The 21266-nt window shown below is 42.1% G+C and overlaps 1 protein-coding gene across 3 annotated transcripts in view; it reads left to right on the top strand.

Moving 5' to 3' along the window:
* The window catches only part of EGFLAM (EGF like, fibronectin type III and laminin G domains), a 76152-nt gene that overhangs the window by 37171 nt on the left and 17715 nt on the right, over positions 1–21266 (top strand). For all 3 annotated transcript variants that reach the window (XM_030005749.2, XM_030005751.2, XM_030005752.2), the window contains exons 8-15: positions 4808–4923; positions 5148–5484; positions 7985–8085; positions 9415–9515; positions 10613–10757; positions 13213–13402; positions 17130–17255; positions 17993–18236. In XM_030005749.2, the coding sequence (XP_029861609.1) occupies positions 4808–4923; positions 5148–5484; positions 7985–8085; positions 9415–9515; positions 10613–10757; positions 13213–13402; positions 17130–17255; positions 17993–18236 (1360 nt within the window). The remainder of the gene's footprint in view (positions 1–4807; positions 4924–5147; positions 5485–7984; positions 8086–9414; positions 9516–10612; positions 10758–13212; positions 13403–17129; positions 17256–17992; positions 18237–21266) is intronic.

The raw sequence follows: 21266 nt of genomic DNA, 5'->3' as shown, positions 1-21266 counted from the left end.
CAAATCTCTCAATGTGTCATGGACAATTTACTTGAAAACAAAAGATTGCATATATCCAGTTTAGTAACAACAAAATGAACTGTCCCAAAGAATCAAACAAAGTGTCATCACCTGCATTGCCTAAATACCCTTTGTCTCCTGGGGAAACAGATGGGGTTTGCACTGTGCCTGGAAGGTCACCAGCCTTGGGCTTTGCCAGACCAACAGAGGAAGTGTCTTCTGTTAAAAATACCCTCCTGCTTGTCTCCACAGCAAATGTGACAGAAGTGGCTGCTTAATCTGGGTACATCCTTTCCTCTGGTCCTGGCTATCACCGCCAGGCTCATACTGAGCAAGGCATTGGCACAGGTGCTTAAATATTGTGCATGGTGCTTGAATGTGTCAGCTGAGGCTCAGGCACAGGAAAAAGCCTGTCCCTTGGGCCCAAACCTTGATGTAAATGATGGTGATGTGTCCTGGAGATAGCAAATGGAGAAGGTTTTCCACAGAACTGTTTCCCACAAATCTCCAAGGGCTTTACAAAGGCAGCGTTTGTATTTATAGGGACAGGGACAAAAAGCAAAAGACAGGCCAAGTGATATGCAGTGCCTCACTGTGAGTCACTGACAAGAATAAAACTCAGATCAAAATGCCCCTGATGTATTCTGGATTTAGACCTGTGAGGGATTCTGCATGATGGCAGTCAGTCTGTTAACACTGCCATTCAATCTGCCCACATTGCAGTGCCTGGTGGTCTACCTCCTACGCTCTCCTGTGTCTCCTAATCAGTATGCTGGTGGCCACCTAATCGGCAAAACAAGAGTTTGCATGGCTTTCTATTTGTTTTGAGAAAGATTTCTTTGGTATAACTTAATCCCTGATTATTCGGAAAGAAGCTGTCTAAAGTTCATGACGCCCCACAAGTTTTCCAATTAGTTGTGAGAGGATTATAGGACCTGGTAGAGGGTCTTAAACAGGCTTCATCTCCTTGTACATTGAAACACTGATTTAATGAAATATAGCATGCTTATAATCTCTGTAGTCATTGTTTTGGTATTTGCGGAGTACCACTTTGCTTAATTGTCCCTGGTTTGCCACCCATTATGAGATGAGCTCTTCACCAAAGCAACAGAGAGCTCTTAAGAAATGGGCTCATGTGGGGGTTTCTCTACAAAAAGTCCTGTTGGCTTCTCTGCTTTCTGTTTGTTTTGTAGTTTTATTGCATCATATCACATGGCAGTATCATGTCACAACTAGTGAGCAAACACCAAGTGTAGGGAAGAGTAAGGCGACTGAGACACCTGTGGACTGTTAGATGATCTCATCGTTTGTGTGTGTACTCATCTGTATAAATTCTGGCATAGTTAGAAAAGAGTACATCTCCATAACTTCATTGCTTCTGGCTGCGTTATGTGTTACCAAAACTGCTCACAGGTCAGCGGGTAGAGTAATATAATGTGTGCTGGTTGAAACTCAGATAGAGCCAGGGAGGAGCAAAAGTGGGGATTTGGGGCTGTGCTGAAGACCCGTGGATATTAGGACACCTTCTGAAGTTACACCTTTACTGGTGATGCCAAACTTACATCCTGAAGGTCTTTGAAGAAGGGCTTCAAAGCAGTCTTTTCTACCAGCCACTATAAGCCGTACCTTCTTTGCTCTCTCCAGCCTGTCAATGTTGTACCAGTTCAATAAGGTGAAAGGAATCATTGTCTCATTTAGAACAGTGGGTACACTTCATCTCCCAAGGTCTTCTGTTGGAAAAGCATAGAATGTTTTGGTCTGCCAGATGAAGGAGGCACACTTTGTTCTTGGGGAACTACCTGTCTCCCCTAAGTTACCAGGTGTCATTGCATGCTGGTGGTTATTGATGCAGTTTAGTGATAACTCCACTCAAATCAGGAGAGTTACACTTCTGTAAAACTGGCATGGCATTAAAATCATGTCTACATATGTAAGCAAGTGTGCATATCTGAATGTGAATTTGAGACCTAACATTTTCCTACATGTGAGTATAGAAAGACTTCATTCTCTGTATTGTGCTTCATTCCTGCCATCCTTATTGAACCTAAATCCCATTAAGCCAATAGAAAGATTGCTTGAGAAGGGAAAAAACTGTGGCAGAATTTGGATTACAACAGATGTTTATTTTGTAGCTTGTGACTTCCAAATTAGAAAATGGAGTGTGTGTATTACAGCTTGTTTGAATACAGATTAGATTGTTTCCCCTGACACATGATTGTGAATTTTCCTTTTTTCCCAATTTATCTTTTTGGCTTCTGTTACTCTTAGGTAAATTAGCGTTTCATCCATTAGAAGAACTGAATTATTTCTGAAACAGTTTCAGACACACAATATAAAGGCAATAAGTATTATTACAGACCTGACTTAAAAGCAGCAGTATGCCAGTGAGCTGAAAATTGCTGCATCTGCTGGGAGCTGTATTAGTGCTGGACTCTGCTTTGTTCATATAATTTCTGTTAAACTGCAAGTCATATTTATAATGCTTATATTTGAGGTTTTGCACACTGAAATTATTTTGTAGAAATCCATGTCTTATAAAATTACTCTTGCCAAAGAAAGAAGTCTGATGCAGTGATGGACAAAGAGGTCAACCTTGCAGTTAGACTAGATAATCGTTGTAGGTCCCTTCCAGTTGAACTATTCTATTCTATTCTATTCTATTCTATTCTATTCTATTCTATTCTATTCTATTCTATTCCGTTCTCTTCTCTTCTCTTCTCTTCTCTTCTCTTCTCTTCTCTTCTCTTCTCCTCTCCTCTCCTCTCCTCTCCTCTCCTCTCCTCTCCTCTCCTCTATTCTTCCTACCTTCCCACCTGGAGTAAAATTACCCTGTGATGGTGATTAACCTGAATGACTATACAAGAGAATACTAGGAGTAAGAGGTTTTGCCCACATTTTGATAATACCTATTGTTTTCCATAATGAATGCAGGACTGGACCAGTTCATAAATGTGCAATCTGTTTCTCCAATGGTAGTCTTGTGCCTGTGCATCCACAGTCACTAGCAGAAATAATCTGGATGTAGTTTGTTCAGCTGACCTCAATGGTATGACTCAATACTAGTTATAAAGCTATGAGTTCTCTGCTTAGCTCAGTTGGTAGAACTCTGTGCTGAATATTTCTGTTTAATATACAGTTAAATTGTATTATTTACAGATGATTAGGTATACTTGTTAGAGTGGAAAGGCTTACACACATTCTCTCCCGTCTAGCATGCTGTTTTCGTTGCAAGTGTGTATGCCTCATTACCTCTACTCATTTGCCTCTGATTTTTCTGTATGCTGATGTAACATGTAAGGCCCATTGATAAGTAACTCCCACAGAGTATATGGTGGGCGGCCAATTAGCCAGCGAGGGCATGCATTCATATCTGGTGCACATATGCTTGATTTTATAACTGTCTGCCAGGATTTCTGGGTTGCAGTCATGGCAAAGGAAGAAAGAGTACAAAAAGATTTAGACAAGTGGTCTCCTGCCTGAATCAGGTCAATGAGATATTTTTCCTTTATTGTCCACCGAGGTGCGAGATGGCTGACCCCAGTTAGACTGGCTCAAATGGCCTGGTAGCACTGTGCCCACACTGTTCCCTCTGAAAGTCTGCTAGGCCTCGTTAGCTTTTGTTGGCTCCATTGGGTTGTTCAGTGGTGGTAGTGAAGTTCTCACTACCATCAAGTGACATCTTCTAGGTTGTCAGGTCTCCTTTCTGCAGGCAGCCACTGCCTAGCATGACTTCGCGTCTCTGCATGTTGCAGTGTGAAGGACCTGCTAACTTAGGAGGAAATACGGGCAGCTTGTGGCTGCTAAAATAAAAAAGCACACATGGTCAGCCCATACAGAGGCTTTTTAAAGCAAGCATTACCCATGCTGTTTTTAAGTGATCACAAAGTATTTTATGGAAAAGGCAAGTGTATGAAGTCTGTTGTTTTAATGGTTATCAAATGTCTGTCTATTCTTAACCTCACTGAAATGACAAATAATGATAGAGATGCAGTTACCTGATGCAGTTATCTTTCTTCATGACTTCTGGCAAATTTTAACAGCTAAAAAGCATAAACCATTGTTTAAGCAGAATTTGCTATGTAAAGTGCAGAAAAGCACAGATTTTTTCTACAAGGACCCTCTTACTGTTTAAACTGTCCGTTCCCAGCCGGGAGTCCTTCACAGCGCAGTTCAGTGCTCCTGGGAGAGGCAGAAGCAGATTATGCACATGAAAAACACATGAAGTTTGTGATTGTTTCTTTTTTTGAGGTGCTAAATTGTGTTTTAAAAAATAGCCTGAAAATACACTTAGGATGCTAATTTTAGAAGCGTTAGAGCCAGTAGAGACAAAGTCCCAAGCAGAGTGTGCCGGAAAAGCCCTACCTAGATGCATCTGTTTCACTGTTCCAGTTATTTGGTCGCCAGTAGGGCAGATACAGGACTGTGTATTTATAAAAGGGAAAAGCTTGATCTAAACCCAATTCAGTTATTAAAACGTTGTCAACATTGAAATAGTTCAGAGCTGTTGTCCTGAAAGAATGACGGATAAAAGTCAGTTTGCAGTGGGAGAACTGAGCTTTGCCTGCTTTCTTTGTTTAGTCACTTACTATGTGACTAAACAAAGGTCTTAATTTTGTTTTAAGTTGCATGTGTATCACTTGAACGGTGTCTCCCATCTTCAGGCTGACACTTGCATTGTCTGTATAAGAAGAACGTTAACACCATGTCCGATTTCAGTGTGGAGAATCAGGGGGTGGTAAGATCTGAGTTGCTGTGTGTAAAGAGAAAAAAAATATGTGAACTGAATATACCAGTTGTGCCTTTTTAGGCTCTGAGGAGTTAGGAAGTGGAAGCTATGGGCATCGGTACATCACAGACACAGCGACTGGAGATGATGATGGATTTGATATCGATGACTCAGACTACGACATTTACATAGAAGAGGTAAATTTCAAGATTTCACTTTGGCATTTCTGTTTTCTTTATGGTCTCAATATTTTAAAGTGTCCAGCCTTGTCAGTAAGTTTAATATCTGATATAATAATGTGGTGGTTTTCTTCAGTGAGGATGAGTTTGTTGCCTCAGATGTATATCTTGGAAGGTATTTGTTTCTTCACCACATAGCACTTTAGGTGTTACTGAATTTATGTTTCTTTATTTCCTTTCAGCTCAGACCGCTTCCTGCTATCAAAGGAGGCAACAGAAAATTTCTGGTCGAAACTAAGGTCACACCAGGATCTAGTTCCAGGCTCCTGTCACGGGTCCTTACAACCACTTCTGAACCCACTACTTCCACTCCCACCACCACACGGCCTTCAACCACAGCAAGGGTGACTACGGCCGGGGCAGCGAGGAAGGGCAGCATGTCTTCTGCCGCGCGCCTCTTTGATCTCTCCTGCGATGAGGCCATCTGTTCTGCAGACAGCTTTTGCATCAACGACTATGACCGGGGTGGCTCACGCTGCCACTGCAACTTGGGAAAAGGAGGAGAGACGTGTGCGGAAGGTAGGCTTCTGCGTGCCTGACTTCTCTTTGTCTGGGGCAAAGAGCAGCTTCACGATGAACCAAAGTGCTCTTTGGGAATAGCCAGCAGGGCTTAATGGGTCATTAAGGGCAGCAGCAGCTTCCACGTCCCAGTTCAGACATCAGCCCCTTTGCTTCTCTTTACTCAGCTAGGTGTGAGGAAGTTATTCTTTAATAAAGCTGAATGCAGAACCCATGGGTAGGTGCACAGGGGAGGTTAATCCTCCTTCCCCAACTAGGAGTAGGAGGGTGATGGAGCCAGGTATGTTGGTAGGCAGTCAGACCTGACAAGGTCCAGCCATGGCATCCACAGCTTCCAGCAGGGACATTCAACCCCCCTTTGACCCTTGCCTTTTGCCTGCAGCTGAAGCCCTGATCCACCCACATTTCCAGCATGGTCCATCGGATGATGCTCAACCTGCAGCAGGGATGTGAAACAGAGCCCCCATTGTAAAACCATCTCCAGAGGAGGCTTTCCCCATGGTCTGCAGGGTAGAAGTGCTGGAGTGGTAGCCCCAGCACTCATGTCCAGCAGCGTGGGGCAAGGGAGCAACAAAATCCCCTCCCCAGTTCAGGAAGCATGACCTGAAGCCTGGGTCAATGTGAGGAGGTGTGGCTGTCCCAGTCAGGACTTGCCACATGTCCTCTCACCTCTCTGCAGGGTGGCTGAGCCAAGACAAGAGGTTGCTGAGCTGAAGGAGGCTGTCCTGCTTCTCCTTCCCTTGCCACCTTCCTGTTCTCTCCCTCTGCAGACCTAACCTTGCCTTTTTGCTGGGTCTGATGTTGAACTGACCAGCTGGTGAGCCACTCCAACTCGATTACAAGGCCACACTTCCCCCCCCCGGAGTTATTTTTTCTTCTGGTTTGGTGACCAAGGAGACAGATGAATGCCAAAGCTCGTGCAAAGAAAGTGTCCCGTTGCTTGTAGTAGTGCTGTTCCATGAGCTAAGAAAGAGCTGATCCATTGCTCTGCGTGCTGATCTGATCTACCAAGGCCCTGACACACAGCAGAGCATCAGGGACACATGTTTTTTCTGAAGGCTTGTGTTAGACATTAGTGATGCACAGTGTCTTGCATCGGGGATACAGACACTGAGGGTGTTTGATCTTCTGCTCCCGGCGCTGCTTATTCTGAAAACAATCTGTTGTGACTCAGCCACATGGAACAGCTGCAGATGTGATTTTTGGCCTTGATCAAGGATGAAGAGTCAAGGATTTATTTGAACTGACATAACTGTATACAACTTGTAGAGTGGGTTTGTTAACGTCAGTCCAAACCCACCATTTTTCACAAGGGAGTGTGTTATTCCTTAGTAAGCAGTAGCATCATGTACCAATATTCCCTTGTACTGAATTTCTCCACAGCAGCCAATATTGTTAAAAAGTATATTAATCTGAATGAAAACAGACTTTTCTTTACAACCAACAGCTGCATGGTGGTCTGGTCCAGTCAGTTCTGCTTGTGATCGGGCATGAGTTAATTGCTCTCTGCTGCAGTTACATTCAGGTTTATAGCACTGTTTCTCTTCACCTCAGCCTAAAATGTATGCCTTGCAAACAAAAAGGCTGAGCGTGCTGTATCCAGATCCAAATATGCAAGAAAAACCCACTCAGTATTCAAATAGCAAAGAGGAATAGGACTCCTCATCCTTCCTTCCTCATAAGACTTAGATGCACAGCAAAAATTAAGAATTCAGGCCTGAAACTGTGTTTGTCCTCAGTACTTCTTAGGAAAATGAGCTGCAAAGGTAGCAGTAAGACATCTCTCTCATCTTCTGTGCTGAAGCCAGGATGGGCCTCTAACATAAGACAACAAAGGGTGAGGATTGATAGTGCCAGCTGAAGAGAGCAATATGAAGGGCCTCTGTTGCAGCCAGAGATGGAGAGATGCCTGCAGGGGCTCTCTTCTCCCCATCACTCCCTTTAGCTTCTGCCCTGAGCTGACTTGAGGGAAGCACTGGAAGCCGCTGGGCTCTTATGAGCCATCCAAGGATTCTGCAGATGCTGGACACAGCAGCTATGGAGCAGCAGTGACTAATGCGGTGTAGAGTCTGGCTGCATTTCCCGCGTATGTTTTTATAATCCTGCAAAATAGAAAATTACTTTGTTGTCTCTGGGTTAAATGAATTCTTAAAAGGAGATAAATATGAAGTTGATGGGTTCTGTCTTCTGTAACAAGGATGAAAATCTGGAGAAATTTCCACTGAAGCGGAGCAATTAAACTGTTGAGCAGTATTTGGCTCTCAGTATCAAGTTTCTTTCCAAGTTCACCAGGTCCTTGGGAATAAAGGAATTAGTTGTGAAAGGTGGTGGGAGGACAAGGCAATAGGTTAACTGATTGTTGACTGCTGCTGACTAATGGTTGTCTCTGGAGGAACTCTGCCTTTCATTTTCACCTGATGTTATCTAGTGCTAAATGTGTGTATCGATTTTTATATGGGAGAAAACTGCTAAATAACATGGTTTTGTCTTTGCTTTTCAGATATTATTATCCAGTATCCGCAGTTCTCTGGCTACTCATACATCACCTTTGAACCACTGAAAAACTCCTATCAGACATTTCAAATTACCCTTGAATTCAGAGTAAGTTTAAGCAATTCCAAGCTCACACAGGGGCTTCAAATTTTATTTGCTTATTCTGAGGCTGTGGACAACGGAACAATAACTTAGCTTCAGTATAGCTTATAATGTAATTGTGGTGAAGTTATACATAACCTTCATCTCTAAAGATCTGGCTTTACCTTCAATGAATGCAAATTAAGCTGGTAAACTAACCTAAAATGTTTGCATCCATTATTGGTAGGCAATGCATGAGAGAATCTCTGAGACTATTGATACTGGTATTGCAGACTAGCAGCAATGTACGTTGGCAAGGTTATAACCATGTGAATAAGCTACAGGCTGAAGTACACCTGGAATTTTTGTGAATTACAGTTTGGAAGTGGCATGCAGTGTCTTTGCATGTAAGAAATTGTGATCTTATATTTGCATATAAGAAACTGTGATCTTGTTGTACTGAGCAAAATATTGCCCCTATATCCAGAGTTCCTTTCCTACCCTGCAGCATTTAAGTAGGCATTATTTTCCACCTCTGAATTTTGGGACACCAGCTACTAATACATGCAAGAGACTGGACTACTTAAACTACAGGTCTGAAGTGATGGGGTACACTCCACAGTGACTTGTCTTAATGCTGTCTGTATATTATGGACAGAACTGGTAGGGCTGCCTGCAGAGAGGGTGGCCGAGCTCTCAGATGCACCCCTGCTCCCACGTAAGGCAGACTTGCCAGCCTCACAGCCTAGGTACAAGACTGTCACTAAAGCAGCAGCAGTCTGTTGCCTCACATGGTGATCTAACACTCTTCTGGCTATTTGTCATCTTAAAATGCAGGATGACTGCAAAAAACCACTGTGTCAGCTGCTATGCACATACGGAGAAATTCTGCCTGCACAGGTTGTTCAGCTTGAAAAGTGTCAGGCTCACTGAACATGTGAAGCAGGGAGTGTGTATTCACGTGCAGTAAATCTGATGTGTCTACACTTAACAGGCTTGCTAGGACATCCTTACTAGACTTTGTGCTCAGAGGTCTCATATGGGACATGTCTGACAGTCTAATCACTTCAGGCTTGTTTTTAGGTCTGATAATATCATACAGTAAGTAGAAGAGATGTTCTTAAACCATTTAAGCATTAAGGCAACGTTTTTCTAGGTTCTTCAAATGCAGGATTAAAAATTGATCAACAAATTTCTGATTCTGCAAGTGTCCTGGTTAAACCACAACAGCAAGTTAAAAACTCCACCTGAAAAATGCTGTCACTTTTCTGGAGAAAAGTTCCCCAGTACTGCTTGCATTTAACTGTTACTGTGAGGCTTAGACTTGGATTTTTCATGTTGATGCAATGATTGCAGGCTGAATCAGAAGATGGTTTGCTGCTATACTGTGGAGAAAATGAACACGGTCGTGGTGATTTTATGTCACTGGCAATCATCCAACGTAGCATCCAGTTCAGGTAAAAAGTCCACACTAAATCTGATGTAAAGAGAAGGGGCTATTGCTGTCTCCTGGGACTGCTATATATGATGAATATCTGTCATGCCTTTGACTTCTGCCCCATGCAGTGCACAAAATGGACAGTATTACTTCATTTAATAGTTCTTCAATATTTTTTTCTCTCATCCTTCTTTAGTGGGCGGACATGGGCCCTTTTGAACTCTTTTTACTCAGACCTTGGTGTAAAGGCAAAATGGTCAGTTTTCTACAAGGCATTAGTCTGGGGCTCATTGCTATGTTATCAGAAATGCCAGTGAGCCACTGCATTTGCTAAGCTTATGCTATATCAAGCTGTGCATAGTCAATGTTTTTGCTTCACAGCAAAAGGACCTGCAGATAATGTAGCAAAATAAAGGCTTTCATGCCAGCACGGGGCCTGGAACTTCATCTTATATCCCTTCTTTAGATGGGAGCTGCAGGTTTTTTAAATGAAGGTGGAGGGGGTTTCTTGCAGTCCCATAGATATGAAGCATGTGAAAGAGTATCTCAAGGATCTCCTTACTTGGGAGGATGAGTCCTTTGAAAGTGGGAAATAACAAAGTGGGTGATGTGCCGTAGTTGTGTTTATGTTCACCCATACTGAACGGCAGTCAGAGAAAATGGCACATTTTGTGCACCTTCAGCTCCACAGAGACTCTCCTGGAGGTCTCCTTGTCAATAGTACTGAGTTTCATGTAGAATCACAGAGTTACTCATGTAGCACTGCCTCCCACCAGGGAGCTAGAAAAATTCTCCAGAGAAATTACTGTGATAGCAGGAACTCAGATTGTAATTCCCTCTATCCTCTAACAGTTTCAGCTGTTGGCCAACTTTGCAATGCACTTGGTACAGCCAGAGAATGCAAAATCTTCTCCATGGGAGAAAGATAATGAGGTTTGAAACTTAGTACAGATCATATGTAGACCTGCTGTCTAATTTTCCTGCGGTCTGCTAATACGCAATGTGAAACAAGAGAGGTTCCCAGGAGCAAAGGGAATATTTGGAGTTTAAAAACAACTTTCAATTATCTTGTTAATGTAAGATTGTCATCTTGCCCTCTGTGTCTCATGCTCCCAGGTTCAACTGTGGCACTGGAGTTGCAGTCATAACGAGTGAAAACAAAATCAAGCTGGGGAACTGGCACAGTGTCACGTTGTTCAGAGACGGGATGAATGGCTGGCTTAGGATGGACAGTGATGCTCCAGTCACAGGAAAATCTCAGGTAGGTAATCCTTGCACCTGCATCTCAACCTTGGGTTCTCTCAAGATTCTGATGACATGTTTTTTTAGCCAGCGGAAGTCCAATCAGATTTTAAAGGTACATTTTTATTTATCAGTGTTGGGGCATTTAGTGAACCAGGATCAGGGTACGGATTACTCTTCTACATATGTAGTCGAAATTACAGACATAAATATCCCACTGCTGAATCCCATCACAGTTTCCCTGTTGTCCTCCACGCTTGCTTTGCCACCCTCCTGCTACACTTCGCTAGTGTCAGATACAGGCTGCTATTAAAAGTTTGCCAGGCTTTACAGCTGCTGTCCCTGATTGCTTTCTTTTTCAAGCCTCAGAGTGCTGCTCTGCTTCCTCAGCTGGAAGAATTAGATGCATATGTATATATGTGTATATATTCATGTATAATATGCATATAGCCACACAAGTTTTGTATACAGAAGCATAATTACATGTATACCATGGACATAGATTTAAGCACAGTAATGGTGATAGACATTCTGCCCTGACTTATGTTAACACCAACAACTTCATATGAGGCCGCCAGTATAAAGTATAATAGAGGAAGATGTCTTGACTTGCTTATCTGTTGCCAAGCCAGAAAACAGAAATAAATTAAGGCAATGAAAAAAAAGGCAGCTGCTCATTTTTTCAGATGTCTTTCCTCTTCCCGTTGATAGCCACTATTAGCATGCCATCCCTAGCCCTGAAAAAAAACGTCTTCAGACATCTTATTACTTTACACTTTCATGTGCAGGCACTGAAGGGAAAAAAATGCTGCGCATTGAGTTCTCATCAGCTGGAAATGACAGAGGAAAGGATTTCAATGTCTGTCACATGTTGCTATGAGGCCATGCAAAGGGCAAATGTGAATCAGGAAATCAGGAGAGATACATCCAGTAGAGACTAATGCCATTGTACAGCACTTTGTTAAGATGGCATCTATGATCACCCATAGCCAAGAAAGATGAAGTCAAAGAAGAAAAGGTGCAACAAGGGGTTAGTAGGAGGATTATGGTTCACAAAGTCTACTACAAGAAGAGTTTGACAGTGGACACACATTTTTCTAGCTGCAGCTACAGCAGAAAAAAAGTTAATTGCTCTGGGTGCTGCTCTCCACCAGAACTTGCTGCTCCCGTAGTATTGTTGCTCTAGTGAGTCCTTCTCAGCCCTTCCTAGCTAGAATGACCTGAATTAGAGTCATCAGAGTGGTAGTGTTTTCTGACCTCATTCATTTTGACTTGAACCATCTAGACAGTACAAGAGAAGTGGAGCTTGACAGATCAAGGGGGCAGGAGCATCAAAGGCGACCAGTGATAGCAAGTGGTTGGAGGCAGGCCAGAGAGCTGTATGTCCTGACATATACCCACCATGAAGCCCCGTGGACATCTGAACTCTCTTTAGCCACAGGCTCCACCTGAATTACTTTTCCCTGCTGAAATTGAGATCCATTTGATGTGTTTCTGCAGTGCACTGTGCAGCGAACACCCCTAGACTCCAATAACCTTGGCTTATTTAGCTTGGCAAAATATAGGCTATGGGGATATAATTTATTGTTCTAAACACTATGGAGGCAGGGCAGGGGTAAAAATCCAGAAAGCTTTTAGGCTAAAGGTCAGTGCTGTCAGAAGGACACATTGGTAAAAACTAGCCATGAATAAATATGGGAATTTTGAGTGGTTTTTTCTAAAGGGCAGTGAGGTTTTGAAGAAACCTCTGAGTAGGAGGCAAAAGACATATATTCTGATCAATTTATGGAACAAATTATGACTCCATTGTCCAAAATAGCATGGAATTTGATTCAATGGTCTAGAAAGTTCTGGGCTGGGGTTGGGGGTTTTTTTGTTGTTCCTTCCTGTGCACTCTAACAGTGTTAGTAAACTTGTATGTGTACATTTCTATAGGCAGGTTAATGCCTCAAAAAACCAAAGATGGGGAGTAAACTTAGTGCTGGCAAAGTGAGCAGAACCCTACTGAAGTTGTAATTTTATTGGCTTTTGCCTTGTCTTTTTTTTACTGTTGTTTTTTGTAATTTTATTTTTATTCAACACTAAGCACTTGCTGTCCAAAAGGCAGTATCACATTGTTCTGTGTCCCCCAGTGCTTAGAGTTTAGAAGATAAAAAATTTTGGCAAAAGCAAGGGAAGAAATTGCAACAAAAGACAGATCACAATCCTTCCTCAGAACATAGTGATTTTTAAGGTTTTTATTGTACTGTTAGTAGTTCATGTTATCATGATGGATGTGGGTGCAAAAAGTAGCATTTAAAATGGTAGGCTGATTGGAGGAATGACTAATGGAAAGGAATTACCAATGAGCAAGCTACATATCCCCTGACATAGTTCTTTGTGGAGAAAAAAAATTTATTATACCCAGTATGGCTTAATTAATTATCTTGTGTTATGTCTGTTCTACATCACATCATACTCTGTTTTCCCTTTAGGGCCAATATAGTAAAATCACATTTCGGACTCCCTTCTATGTTGGCGGTGCCCCCAGCGTGTACTGGCTGGTCAGAGCCACAGGCACCAGCCATGGATTTCAGGGCTGCGTTCAGTCGCTCAGCGTCAATGGAAAGATAATTGATATGAGACCCTGGCCATTAGGGAAAGCTCTCAGTGGTGCTGATGTCGGTAAGTGTAATGGTATGGGATCATTAATCAGTGACAAACCAGGGGTTATGTTTTTGCCTGTTGAAAAAAATTGAGCAATGGTCTGGGTTTGAGGGATGGAAGGTGTGATCTCTATTTTTGGCGTGGTATTTCTCTATGCCTTTGCACATTGCTTTTCCTGAGTCTGTAGTAGGAGGGTTTATCACACCGTGCAAGTAAACACCACTGTTTAGTATATCAAAAACCCTTGTGGACACAGTTATCCTGCACAATAAATAGTAAAACCAGTTCTTATAGGCAAGCAGGAAGCTCAGTGTTGCCAATATAATTATGTCTGCACCAGTATTTCTGCCAGCATCTCTCAGGATGCCTCTTCATGCTTCTGACTGACACAGTCATGTCATCAGAAATCAATAGTATGTACTCTGTGTTTGTATTTAAAACAGTATGGACCCAACAAAATGTGTTCTGCCTGAAGGCATCATTGCACTTGACCAAAGCAACACAGGGATCTTTCAGACCCACAGCAGTGCTGTGGCCATTACAGAGGGCTTTTCCCCATTAAATTCCATTAGTGCTGAGGAAAATAGGCTTTCCTGTCGACCATCTATTGTTTTCATTTCCAGAGTCGCAGTATGTTTTAAAAATACCATGGAATAAATTTTTTCAACAGCTTTATGAAGTGGTATTATAACATTATCTCCCCTTCACAGTTTAAAAGATGGCAAAGTAGGGAAGTTAATTAACCAGTTCTGTCTTTTTTATTCATCTCTATTTCATCCATGTAATGGGCACTTGAAAAAAAGACAGGGCAACAAAATCCTTGCTTTAATGAGGTCCCAGTCTAAACAGTTTAACAGTAACCCCAAGTCAGAAAGCAAGTGATAAAGGCAGGAAATAGATCTCATATCACTGAACTCTCCATGCCATGCTTTAGCCACAAAGTCATCTTTCTTCTCTTCTATAGCTGTGCATTTGGCATCCCAAGAAGGAAGTGATTAATGAGAAATTTCCTAACAATTGCTCTATATTCTCTACATACCATGACCAAACTTCTCTGCAATACAGGGGGAGAACAGGGGCCCAAGAAACAGGTGCTGGAAAGAATAAGATTTTGGAAGCAGAGAGTAATTTCACGATAGAGTGAGAATCTATAGGATTTAGATAGATAGATGAAAGCCCTGCTGAAGTTCTCTAAGCCCTGATCTCCATTGCTTTTTGGGTTGCAGCTAGCTTCATTCCCATCCATGAATGCTCCACATACTACTGCATTAACAATCAACATCAATGAAAATAAATGCTGGGTTCTACCATGTGTGGCTCGAAACTGAATGATAGAGACTTACTGTCCCTACGTGACTGCACACACTTATATGAAACTGTACCAGGAGAGACTTGCAAACAACATGCCATATAAGTGAAGCTTAAAATAAATAAATTGCAAGTGAATTTTACCAGAGTTTAGGGATAGTTTTTGCTAGCCAGTCTTTTGTTTCTTTTCTATTGGCACAGTGTATAAACCAGGGGTGCTGTGGTACATGGACTGCAGAATTGAGGGTGGGGAGGAGGGAGGTCCACCCTGCCCCTGTGCCATCTCTGCTGGCTGCAGCAGAATTCCCACCCGACTGTAAGCTAAGGGGCAGATGGGGGAGACAGTGCTCGTGGCTCGCAGCAGGCATGGCAGGACCCTGTACTCCCGCTGCAGCTTCCCTCCTTCCTCATCTGCCACTGCAGCCAAGCAGATGCAGCCATCAGACCTGTGGTTTGCCTTTTTGGTCTAGTCATCTGTGCTGGCCCAAAGTCTGTGACAAGTCACTGAGACATTGTGAGAGCAGTCTGTCCATCAATACCAAGACTGCTCCAGTTCAAGCTGTCCCTCAAACCAGAGAGCCTATGACTTGTCCCATTATTGTTATCTTCCTTGTCCTTTTCTGTTTCTCAAAGACTTCAGCTTTGATCTGTTTGAACATACTGCCAGCATTGACTAACAGTGCAGCAGATGCAGTAAAGATGAGTATTGTCTTAGTTTTCTGTTTGTGTCTCAAACTTGATACATCTAGATCCTTGTTTACCCATGTCTTGGCTCTGCTTCATAGTCTAAAGAATAGAGCTAGTGCTACTCATTTCTGTCACTGTCATGATAATTGATGAGGGATCTCAGAGCCTAGATGCCCGTCCTGCTCCAGTTCACTGTGGCCATTACAATGCAGCCCAGAAAGGAAAAAAATTGTTCGATGAGCACTGCAAGCACCCCTGCTCCTACAGCTGGGTGTGGGGCAGCTGTTTGAAGGGGTAGTTGTCCCCTTCCACATAGCAGGAAAATTTGTTCTCTTCCAAGGGACTTGTATATTTTGCTTATGCTCCTTAGGTTAGCCCTGGAGCCCTGCGTTATGACTGCTATACTCAGACCTTCCCTCTCTACAGTACAAAACGGGTTTGGCAGGAGATTTGTGGATGTGAATATGAGACAAGTCTGGTCTAGCAGGGATTTGTTCCAGATGACCTGAGAGTTATTACTACCTCTGTCCTGTGTTGGTGAGAAAAGGTTATTTACCACTGTGGACAGCAGAGTGATCGGGAAGAACCAGCACATCAGCCATTTACATCTGCATACTTCTCTGTGCTTTTCTTTCTGGCTGTGGGATGGGAAATCAAACTGCAAAGCTGGTGCCATACTAGCGCCAGTACCTTATTGAAGATTTGTAAAGTCCTGGTCTGAAACAGCTTTTACAATCAGAGGGCTTTACAAAACAAAAAGGGCACATCCCCTTCTTGCAGTAGTTTTGCAAGACTTCTCTCAGACATCTCAGATAACAAAACTGTTCTCCAGCGTTTATTGTCAGAGCTGCCTTACAACATCTGTGTCACCTCAGAGGTAACATTTCAATGTGCCTCAAAATAAATGCGCAATTCTTAGTTTGTCATAAACACTTTGCCCCTCCAAATGACGTGCTTACACTTGTACACCACAAATGTCTTATCTGGGCTTTCTTAATGTGTAAGATGTGTTCATTACTAGTAACGAGGGGAGAATTATATAAACAGAAACTAAAATAAAGGAGAAAGTAAACAAAATCAACAAAAACTTCCATCAGATGTACATTTGACCACTGCATAATCTAACTTTATAGATACCAGTTTTAAGAAGTAAATGAGTAAATTATTTTTTCTACAACAATTTCAGCTTAATTCCAGCAAGAAGAAATAATCTCCTTGTTCCTTCAGTTGATGTGCCAGCACAGTAGAAATGTTTCTTAAAAAGCCCATATGCTAATGGTATGAATCCCTTTTAGTGCAGACAACAGGGCTGACAACCTCATTTTAGTTAATAAGATTAGTTGATGATGATTAACATCTTCCATGCTTACCATGGCATGAATTTACAGTGAACAAAGAAGCACTTAAGGCAATTGAAATTAAACAAGTAATAGTGCTTGTAAACAATCTAGACAGATTTCTGTTTCATGAGAAAAGAAAGATAGGAACAAGAGCAGAAGAAAAGTAATCCAGGGAATGATTGAAAGCTGCCACTGTCATGGTTTGTTAGTAAGGGCTAATTTTTGCTATTTTTTTAAGGTCTCTTGCTGGTCTGCTACTAAAAAAAAGTGCTAAAAATCAAGTTACCTTGTCTAAATTGCACACCATTTGACAAACTGGGGAAGAATCTAGGCAGGAGAGCAAATTGTATTGGCCAAATTAATCTTTGACAAACGTCTCTGATAAATCAATGTTCTGGCTCTCTGTTTAGGTGAGTGTAGCAGTGGCATCTGTGACGAGGCATCCTGCATCAACAGTGGTACCTGTACTGCAAGCAAAGCAGATTCATACATTTGCCTTTGCCCTCTTGGATTTAAAGGTCATCATTGTGAAGAAGGTGAGAGGGCACTGGGCTGCTTATATTTCTTTGTATATGTTATTTAGTGTTTGATGTGTTTTCCACACAGTGACATCCAAGGAGGTCTTACGCTATTACACTAACAGGAGATCTTTTTAAAATCACATAGTGAAACCCTCCCCCACCATCCACTTGGGGGCTCCATCTAGCTCCTACATAATCAGTGATTCTCAAATCTCTGTGCTTATTTAAACTAACTATAATTAAGCATCTCAAACTTACTTTTCAGAGGTTAAAATAATGTACCACTCCACAGCTGCACATTAACTCTAAAAAAATCCCCACTTTTCTCCTAAAACCAGTGTCAGTTGTATATTCTGAAATGTAAAGGACCCACTATCAATTTCCTGCTGAAATAACACAGATACAAACAAGTAGGCAAATACTACAGCATTATTTTCTGTGCTGCAGAAATTTTCATGCTACCACCCATTGTGTGCATGCTTGCTATTTTGAAAAACTGTGGTGAATCACTAAAGAAAAGGAGCACAAATCTTTAGAAAACAAATGCATCCCTGGAAAAGGAAGAGATTAAGGAGGGAAGCAGTGTTGGCTAGGACAAAAAATATTTTTAATGTGAAAGAGAAAATTTTTAGGTTGTTTTTCTGAATGTTAGCTTTAAGTACCTGTAACAAAGGGAACTGAGACTGGTTGGAAGGAGTCAGTCCCTTACCTTTGAGCCTCAAGTGACCTGCTTGTGTATTCTGGATTTCCAGCACTCACCTTGGCCATACCTCAGTTCAACGAGTCCTTAAGGTCATTTGCTAGCACACCCTGGCCCTTGGAACCACAGAATTACCTTTCCTTCATGGAGTTTGAGATGACATTTCGTCCAGATTTAGAGACTGGTGTCCTTTTGTACAGTTACGACACAGACAGCAAGGACTTCCTCTCCATTAACATGGTGGCTGGTTACGTGGAGTTCAGGTTCGACTGTGGCTCAGGAACGGCTGTTATCAGGTAAACAGCATTGCTTGTGTTTCCTTTCCAAGAGTGCCATGGTGCTGACCCAGGGGAGGAGTGGGCTGGAAAGAGTAATAGCCTATGGTGAGGTATAGAAGCCCATCAGTCTCTATTGCCTACTTCTTCTAAGGAAGCACAGAAACGCTAGAACTGTATTCAAAGGGACAGGATTTTCTTCCTACATGAACTCATGTTTCAAAGCTTTATTATGAGTGTTACCATGTCATGCCACCATCTTACTGCAGATGTTACTTTTGTTTCTGTATGGTATTGTAGATATTCCCTTTTTGCCTCCATGACTTTGTACCATAGCTAATTAGGGGATCTATAAATATTTTATGCATATACTTTCTAGCCACAGGATTGTACAATATTAGCACCTTTGTAAGCATCCTTCTTCCTGGTCTCCAGTACCAGGCAGTAAGGAGGTTTCACAAGAAGATACACCTCCAGGTCCTCCCTTTCCTCATAGTGCTGGTTTTTGGTGAATCTGAGGGTAATACCCAATTTATACAACTTAAGCAGGCTAAAAGATAAATATATAGTTTAAATGAGTCACCCAGGCTTCCAGACGAAGACAGACCTTCTGAGAATGATTCATCACATCCTAAAATTAATGTCTAGGATAGGAGCAATGAAATGCCTCAAAAAGGGCTGCTCTCTCTCTCTCTACGTGTAACTGAGTGCCCAGTCTCTGGACAGCTGTTCCCGGGGCTTTTCTGAAAAGGCAACGGGCTGAACAGAGCCACTCAGTACCTTGGATGTGGTCCAAGAGGCTGCCAGTTTGACTAGGCTGACCTAATATCTAGAAATAATCTATATAAAACTTATGCAAAATGTGCATACTGCCTGCAAGTCTTGCATAACGTATGTTTCCTGTGGATACACATCAGGAATTTTGGCTATACGGCCATTAGGAGAAATGTACTGATTTTCCACTGAATGAGGACTCAAGCAAACAAGCCCATTCAGATGACAAAGGGAGAGATGAAATTTCAAGGGAGGAAATGCAAAATAATGCACAATCCTAACAATGTATAGCTGTGGCAATACAGTTAGTGCTGTCAGACAGAGAAAGATCCTGGAGTCATCATGGATAGTTCTGTGAAAGCAACAGCTAACTGCTTAGAGACACATACAGAAATGTAAGTACAATGCAGAGAATTATTAGGAATGGAAAAAGGAACAATGCTTCTGCAAAAATCCACAATGCACCCTGTCCTGAAAACTTGATGCCATTCTGGTCACTTCATTTCAAAAGACATTAGCAAAATTTAAAAAGAAGAGTAGTGTTGATATCCAGAGCATCTTCCACAAATACAGCAGGACCCTTCAACCTGGAAAAGGGTCTGGTGAAAGTATGATAAAGGTTTTTAAATTGTGAATGCCTTGGAGATAAATAAGGAATGATTATTCTGTATTTTTTCAATATGGAAGAATTAGAAGGAGCCCAGTAAAACTGCAAACCAAAAACCAGCGAACAAAGAAAATAAGACTTTTTTCTTTTTTTTCCAGACAGCACATAAATAAGTTGTGGAAACTAATTGTCACAGTATGTTACAGATGCCAGAACTATAAATAGGTTAAAAAAAAAATTAGACAAATTTAAAGAAAGCTCCATTGAGGGAGATCAAACACAATTGTACGGATGCAGCTTCTGACTCAGGAAATTGCTAAGTGACAAGTTGCCAGAAACCGGGAGGATATATCAAGGGAAGAATCACTCCATACTTGCCCTGTTCTTTTCTCTCACTGAAAAGCGGCAGAAATAGCTAATGTTGGAGACCTTTGCTCCAACCCAAAACGGTCCTTCTTACAACAGTCTTCAATCTTTTTCTGATTACAGCCATTTAATCCTATTACTGGCAAACATAAGACATTAAAGTAGACAGAATTTCCCCCCCCCCCCCCCGCCGCCCAAGAATGTTGTAGCGCTTCAGAATACCTTGGACTAAAGTTTAATCAAGATGTAGGCTTGTAAAATGTGGCAAGAGCCACAAGCACAAGCCTGGGAGTAGAACTGCCTCTTTCTATTGGAAAGCAGAAGAGCAAGCAGGACACCAGCTAGCACCTGGGTCATGAGCATTGGGGAAAAAGAGTGTGGTGAGACAGCTGGGTAATGGGGGAGACTCATGAGACCAGCAGGCTTCCTTGAAAGTTGTCAGGTTGTTTTGTTCAGCTCCTTTTTCTAGATAATGTGTGCAACTCACACCTTGTCATCAGCTCTGTCAGTGATTAAATGAGCTAAACAGATTCCCTGTTTTTTTGTGCCTGCTTAGCCAATATCCACTTAAAAGTCTGCCTTGACCTTCATCATACCACTTCACACCTACCCTTTGTCCTAAACAAGGATATAACTCTGGTTGTCCTGACTATCTCTTCTACAGGACCAGGCTGTTAAATATTATAATATAATCAGAACACAATTATAATATCTTTATAATAAAGGATGAGGCAAGCTCATTTATGTATGTCAGCAGCAGCAGTAGGAAAGCTGACGTTGGTGAAGCTTGGGTTTTGCCTGAAGTGTCCCAGGATGGAAGCAGCATGGTGTGTGCAGGGGGCTCAGGAGGAAGCAGGGATGCTGAGTGGACAGAGGGATGCAGAACCTCAGCTATTTATCAAGACGTCTCAGAAGAGAATTTGCTGTCCCCTGCGATTTGCCTTGGCCAGGCATTCACAGGATCAAGATCTTCATAATTTGGTGTATTTTTTAAGGTTCATTTTGCGCTAGGAAAAGTAATCCTTAACCCCACAGTACATGAAGAGCCAGAAGTGTTCAAATGCCTGCAGAAAACATTACCAAACTCATGCTGGTTTCAAAAAGCCTGTGAATCCAAGAAATAGCTTGCAACTCTGAAGTGATGACTTTGCAAGGCTTAATCATCCCTAATTGTAATTAAATCTAGCAGAGCAGGAGAGTTAGCATGATGATGACCTAATCAGCAGAGGAGATAAAATATATGCATTGCCACTTATTCGGTAGCCAAACCTATCTGGTTCCTATGTATGTATATATTGACATCT

This window comes from Aquila chrysaetos, chromosome Z, assembly GCF_900496995.4.
Source record: "Aquila chrysaetos chrysaetos chromosome Z, bAquChr1.4, whole genome shotgun sequence".
Classification (NCBI taxonomy): Eukaryota; Metazoa; Chordata; class Aves; order Accipitriformes; family Accipitridae; genus Aquila; species Aquila chrysaetos.
The sequence above is the reverse complement of the archived record's forward strand: the minus strand, read 5'-3'. Positions and strand labels throughout refer to the sequence as shown.